Raw genomic sequence first — 7009 nt, 5'->3', positions numbered from 1 at the left:
GAGAGAGAGAGAGGAGAGGAGAGGAAGAGGGTGAGAGGGTAAGGCAGGAAGTAAATCTTTGCTAGGTACTACAGCTTTTATAGGAGAGAGTCCACGATTTTCTTTTTCGAGAAAACGATAACTTTCCGGATTCGAACGTGCACGTCCGAGAGACGATGCCGCGAGGGTGGGGAATCCGCCAAGCTACTAGAAACGTTGCCTTGGCTTATAAGAGATAAGTAATCAAGATTTAAGCTCGCCAAGCTGGCGTAAGGGAAGAGAATTGCCAACGTAAGCGCTCATCGGAGACTCGAACCAAAACAACTTCCGATCTCGCTACTTTCGGCTATATTCGGCTACTGAGAGTACCTTGGACTCGAGCCTGCGTCGGATAGATAAAAGCACGTAATTTTAGTAAAACCAAGCTATCTAACTGTGTATGTGTGTATGTGTGTGTACTTTGACTTGTAAATTTATAGTTAGAGTATACAAGCCGATAGTATCGTTGATAATTCATGTCGCGACTGCGACTCGCGGGTGCGATAATAATTCTTCTTTTTTTCCATAATGCTGCATTTGCGTAATTCGTCTAAAGTTTCGCACGTTGAAACTTTACGCTAAAACGCCCGCCCCGAAATTCCTAAAACGCGCTGCCTTTGACGTACTTCGATCGCGATTTCGTCAGAAGCACACGCGGAAACACGCCACGAGCGCGCACGTCATTCGTTGCACGTTCTGCAACGTGGATAGTCCGCACTTGGTCGAGCCAGCTTCCAGATGAGCAATGCTGGAGGGAATGCGGAATACATCGGCAGCGAACCGGCATTCCTACTTAAATCAACATAACTCGAGTGATGAATGGTTAACAGGCTTCGGCGGGTGAGGAGGGTGACGGGGAGGATCGGGACGTGCAATGCGCTCCATTTATGGAAGCTATTACGGCCGAATTTCAGCGTTAAATGTATGATTTATGGCCGGGCGTATTATCTTCGTTCATGTCCGTCGACGATACAGTGCACGTCCCACCACCGCTCTTCCGCCCCTCTCGCTGCTGTGTGACCCTCCTTCTCCCCCCCCCCCCCGTCCAGAAAATTACTTCGTATTCGGCCGGTGCGATGGCGAAAAATCCACTGCCGAGTGTCCATTCGTTGACGCTACTGCGTGATTAATGCGTTTCTGATTGTTATTCGTAATACTCCAGAATTTATAGCGTATTAGAATCTCAAAATAAAGCGTACGCGTGCTGGCTCAAAATCACTCCGCGTCCCCGTCCGTCGAGGTCCGCGCGAAGATTCGCGACAAGTCTGGATTTCGGGTTCCGGCGAGTTTTCCGGGAATTCGCGAAAGCACGACGGTGGTAATGGAAATTTTAAGCGTATTTAAAGTTGTATGGCGCTGCGGCTGCGGCGTTGCGAAATGAATAATGAAAAAGAAAGGCGGAAGGCAGATATCCGCGAAATATGTATGCTAGGCGGAGAAAGTGCGGAGGGAAAGGAGCGGTAATCTTAATTGAATGCAGTTAAGCCGCTTTACATTTTGCCGTTAATATATATCTAACGTTCATCCTGTTCCTTGTTATGAAGCAGGTACCTCCGATGCCTCTTACGAAACGCAAGGACCCAGTTTCGTGATGGAGCCGCCGTCAAGGATGGAGTTCACCAACGTGAACGGCGGCCGGGTGGACTGCACCGTGCGAGGAAATCCACTGCCAACCGTCGACTGGCTCGCGGCGGACGGCGGCAGTATAACGAACATCCTTGGCATCAGGCATGTCCTCGGCAACGGGACGATACACTTCCCCGCGTTCGAGGCCGAGGCCTTCCGGCAGGATGTCCACTGGGCCATTTACAAGTGCTCCGCCGTCAACAGTGTCGGTGCGGTCGTTAGCAGAGACGTCACCGTCAGAGCAGGTATGTCAACCGAGCGAAACTTGCCGAGCTCGTTATCTGCGGTCCGCTTCTCTGCATTATTCTCCGTTGCTTCCCGACATCGTATTCTACGGAGGTCGTGCAGGAGAAGACCTTCTCGACGAATGACGCGTGCGCGTGTGTATCCACAGACGATGGACTCATGCTTACAGATTCGATCGCCACTTCTGCTCTCCGGACGGTGAGATGAAATTTCCTTCTCGCACATCGTTTATGCATCGTATCGGATTATAATCGGCGAACTAAGTAATGGGGCTGTCTCTCCGTCGTGTCACAGCGAAATCTAGAGAATAATGGAATTACTAGATATTAAAATCGCAATTTGGTGTTCCATTAAAAGAAAATATTATAGAGAAATCTCTTGAAATAATCAAGAAATAATCAAGTTATTAAGAATTGTACAATTTACATTATCGTATTAGACAATTATTGCCATTATCTTGAAAGAATTTTATAATGTATATTATCGTATTAGACATTTATTGAAAATTTAGAGCTTTAAATAAGAGAGCTTTTTTGCGGTGACTCTAATGTAATAATTAAGTAACTGAGCTAATTGATTTTCGACTTAGAAAAAGAATTTTATTTGTTATAACTTGAGGTTACGAATATTAGCAAGTTAAATAAATTACTGTGTTTAATAATAAATGTTCTGCACAAAAGGAATATTTTTGTTGAAGTATCTAAAAATTTAAACAGATATACAAAGCTGAAAATAATTTTGTTGGATCAACTGTCAAGATAATTATGTATGATGTTCAAACCTGGTTGCTAAAACCAGAAAACTTTTTGCAGAAAACTGCTCATCATGCTTGAATTCCTAAATAATTATTTTTGATGGTTCAACAAAATTATTTTCAGAGCTGTATCTAAATTTTAAAATGCTTCAGAAAAATTGTTCTTTCCATATACTACATGAAAGTGTATGGAGAAAACTTGGAAGTAATCAAGTTATGTTCTGAATTATTCGCACACGTATGTTAAAAATTCCCGGATGGCACAATTCGTTTCACATATAAATGTTTTATGAACATTTTCCGGAAACTTTGGAATATTTTCAAAAGATATGTGTATATAAAGTAAAAGAAATTGTTCCAGGAATATTTGTACATGTTCAATGAGATTGTTTTTGTAATTTTAGAAAAGTTCATGAGTTATAAAAATAGGCTCAATTGAATTTGTAATTTGTACCTTCTTGTAATTACACTGTTGAAAAAAAGTGTATCGAATGTAATACAAATCGTATATTTCAAATGGTCTACTCAAATTTTTCGGTTAATTTAACACGACATGAATATGTTACAGAAAGTTACACAAATATTATGTAACAGAATAAATACAAGAAAGGTATATTGACACAGTTTGTTATCAAATCGTGGAAATATATATTTTTTAAATAAAATTAACATTTATATATGTTAAATTAACTCAACATACTAACATTTTATTTTATTTATTTATTTTAGAATTTATATTTTAAAACATTTCATTATATGTTATTTGTTCACTTATTCATAAATTATATCATTTCGAAACATACATTAAGAAACGAATATTAGTTTAACACAAAATCTTTATATAACATGATTTTAAATTGACATTCGAATATGTTAAAAAATTTAATACAAACAAATTGACAAGAACGTGAATGGATTGCTTCCAACACACACATATAATATTTTTGTGTACAAATTTGGACGCAACCAATGTTATGTGCAAGACGTTAAAGAAGCAAAAAAGTTGAAGTTAATTTGATTATAGTGCATGATTAGCAACTGCAAGATTCAGGCATGAATTATTACGCTAGAGAAGAAACTTTCCTAAGCAATATTCCTAATAGAATATTTTTAAAACATTAAAAATGTTCAATAAAATTTTGAATGTTTTAGGAATAGTTTGTAAATGTTCAGTGCAAGTATTCCCAAAGAAAGATATTGGTATCGATATATGTAAAACATTCATAGACTGTTGTCTGGATTAAGATAATTGAAGAATTGTGACAATTTATATTATCGTATCAGATTATCGATTAATTAAATAAAAGATCTTTAAAACGAGCTAATTTTACGAAATATCAAGTAATAATTAAATAACCGAGCTAACTTGATTTTCAATTTTTAAAAAGGTTTTATTGTGTTTGTTATATTTGAGTTTCTAGTATTAGTGAATTAAATAAGCAACTGCAAAGAAAGAACGGTTTTGCTGAAATATCGAAAAGTTTAGAGAGATAGATCTGAAAATGATTTTGTTAGACTATTAAAATAATTATGTAATAATAGGTTAAACTAGTCGCTAGAATATTAAAACTATTCGCACCATTGCTCATTAAGGAATTTCCTAAATAATTATTTTGATCCTAAATAATTATTGGTTCAACAAAATTATTTTTAGATCTAGATATACTGAAATTTTTAGATATTTCAACAAAATTGTTTTTTTGATGTGTAAATATCCATCTTGATATCAATGGATAAGTGATCTGATTGAAATTTTTTAAATATATTGAACTAATTTCCTAACATTTCTCTAAATTTCTTTATATAAAAAATTTCACACACAAGAGTCTTCAATATTTATCTTTGTAAAGAAAATAGAGTTTGATAGGCATGAGCTGGTAGAATATATTAGAAATTGCGTATTGAACAGCCATGATACTTAGTTACTGAAATCACGTTAATGGAAAAGAGATCCGTCTACGGATTCTTTTTGCTTGACGACGCGATACCTTCCAAAACTCACGTCTACAAGAGTATCGAAGTAGAAGACGGCGAGAAAAGAGAAAGAGGCAGGGACGAGTAAATGGAGTAAAAGGAGGCCGCGAGGCGCCTTAAAAATAGAGCTTCCGCCAGGTCAACGAACCGGAAGATATCTTATCGACCTAATACGCCCGTAAATCATCGTCGCGTGAACGCAGCCCATACCTTTTCAGATTCATGCCTGGTGCCTCTGCCGCGTCAGCTCCTAGTATCCGCCTCAGCCATTTCCTTTTTGCTCATCTCCTCCACGGTTTCATCCTGCCTTTTCCTTCGCCCTTCTCCTCGCTGTTTCCGTGCTCGACGCCCGGCTTCAGCTAGCGCTTCCTTCCGTCCTCGAGAAAAATCTTTCGGGCGCGCACGCCCTATTCTTGGAAACAAAATGGATATGATTGCGTGCACGATCGCTCGAGTACGTTGCTAGTTGTCGCCGGAAATGTCACATTTTTCGTTTTCCCACCACCTCGGCAGCTGCCATGCGTAATAGTAACATTTTGTCAAAAAATGGAGAAAGAAAGAAGGCGATAGCCTGTCATGCGGGGTTACTTTGTCTCTGTAGGAAGATAATTTTCCGCCACTTTAAAAAGAAGCTTCTGTAAGGGGATTGGTTTCTAAAGAAGCAGTTTATGATTCTTCTTTCCATTTTCATACGAAAACCACTTCGTAGCTTATCTTGGTTATTTTTCTAGAGGCTAAAAGATACATTTTAGTGGCGATACATTACGTTTGTTGTTCCTGTACATGGAATTTGGCCGAAAAACACCATCTCGTGGGAGTAACTTCCATCATTCAGTATTTTCCCGCAGAGTTACGTGACAAACAAGCCATTAGTCTCGTCGTTACTTGACATATTTCATCATCGATCCCGAACGTCCCGAACGATGTAAGGCAAACGACATAAAAGATGACGAGAGATGGCAGAAAATAACTGCCGCCAGGGCATCGTTGCAAGAAAGTTCAAGCTCGGGAATATAGAGTATTTTATTCGAGAATACGTGCTACCTTATATGACATGACTTGCTATACGCATAATAAGCTGAAAAGATATAGAAAAATTCAGTCTATCGGTACAGTGAGGAGGCGTATAACGAGAACGGATAACGAATACCATTTTGCAGATATTGGCGTTCGCCTTCGCTGTTTGCCTGTATTCATCACGGATTCGTGTTAGCTCGGGGGCAAACTGAATTTCGTATTCAGCTTGAACAACTCGCAGAACTCGTTATTTATTTCGTAGAAATGAACAAAGTGGACGCGACTCGAGAAACACATTATATATCTTGAAGATTCGGCAACCGTTGTTTGCTGTTCGCTCAACTGATACGCATATATAAAGTACATACATACTAAGCATAAAACAAACGTTACACAACGATATTACTTTGCGAATATATGATATGTACGACGTGTCGCCTTACACCGAGAAAATGAGTAAGTTTAACGACCGCACTAGACTCTCTTTTATAAAAACTACAGGGAGGAACCACATCGCTCGCTTTTACGAGACGGACTTTTACTCACGTTTTCTACCTCGTGTCGTGTTCTCAGCTTAGTAGCTTATTGTTTAAAGCTTTATTATAAAAATAACTGGGATATGTCGGCGTTTTTTGTCTTTTGCACAATATTATTATTATTATTTATTGATATTAAATAATACTTTTTAATTTATCTTTTTAATTTATTGAAATAAAATCTGAAGGAATTTATTATAGAATTTATATTGCATTAAGAATGAAAAAAATTATTATAATATTTCTTTTAATAATTTACGATTAATATACAATTAATGTACAATTTTTATTTTGTTTATTCTAAATTAATTACCTTTTTATTTAAGAGCGCGCGAATACACACACATTCGTATTTACATATGTATATAACAGTATTATTGGCATTCTCTTGACCTTAAAACATCGCTATTCGTTAAACTTGTAGATTCGTTGTCGCGTAAGCACACCGTTATAAGAGGTTCTCTTCTTGATACTTTTGCATAAAATCTAACTTGTCGAAAAAGCGCGGTTTTCGTTTCTAGTGGGAGTGATTCGTAGGGAGGACGGACGTGTGCTCTCTGATGGAAAGCTGGTCGAACGTTGCTGCTTTTGCGCATCTTCTTCTCTGTCTTCCTCTCTTTGATTCTCTTCGTCCTTTCCCTCCTTTTTGCATTCCCTTCCGCTATCTCTTTTCTCTGCTCGTTTCATGCTTTGTAAATATTACCTGCCACGAGACGTCTGCCGAGTTTATGTTCAGCTTGGTTGCCGCGTAACTGAGAGAGCCGAACGAGCGATATGCGGGGAGAGATAGAAAAGGATGGCTGTCGAGGGGAAACATAACTAGAAAGGATGAGTGAGA

At 38.4% G+C, this 7009-nt stretch overlaps 1 protein-coding gene across 1 annotated transcript in view; it reads left to right on the top strand.

The window, feature by feature from the left end:
• LOC105626264 (Down syndrome cell adhesion molecule-like protein Dscam2) overlaps positions 1-7009 on the top strand; it is a 100587-nt gene that overhangs the window by 27417 nt on the left and 66161 nt on the right. Inside the window, exon 2 of the mRNA XM_012207569.1 lies at positions 1563-1889. Coding sequence (XP_012062959.1) covers positions 1563-1889 — 327 coding nt within the window. The remainder of the gene's footprint in view (positions 1-1562; positions 1890-7009) is intronic.

The sequence above is a fragment of the Atta cephalotes genome (assembly GCF_000143395.1).
Source record: "Atta cephalotes unplaced genomic scaffold scaffold00005, whole genome shotgun sequence".
Taxonomy (NCBI): Eukaryota; Metazoa; Arthropoda; class Insecta; order Hymenoptera; family Formicidae; genus Atta; species Atta cephalotes.
The sequence above is the reverse complement of the archived record's forward strand: the minus strand, read 5'-3'. Positions and strand labels throughout refer to the sequence as shown.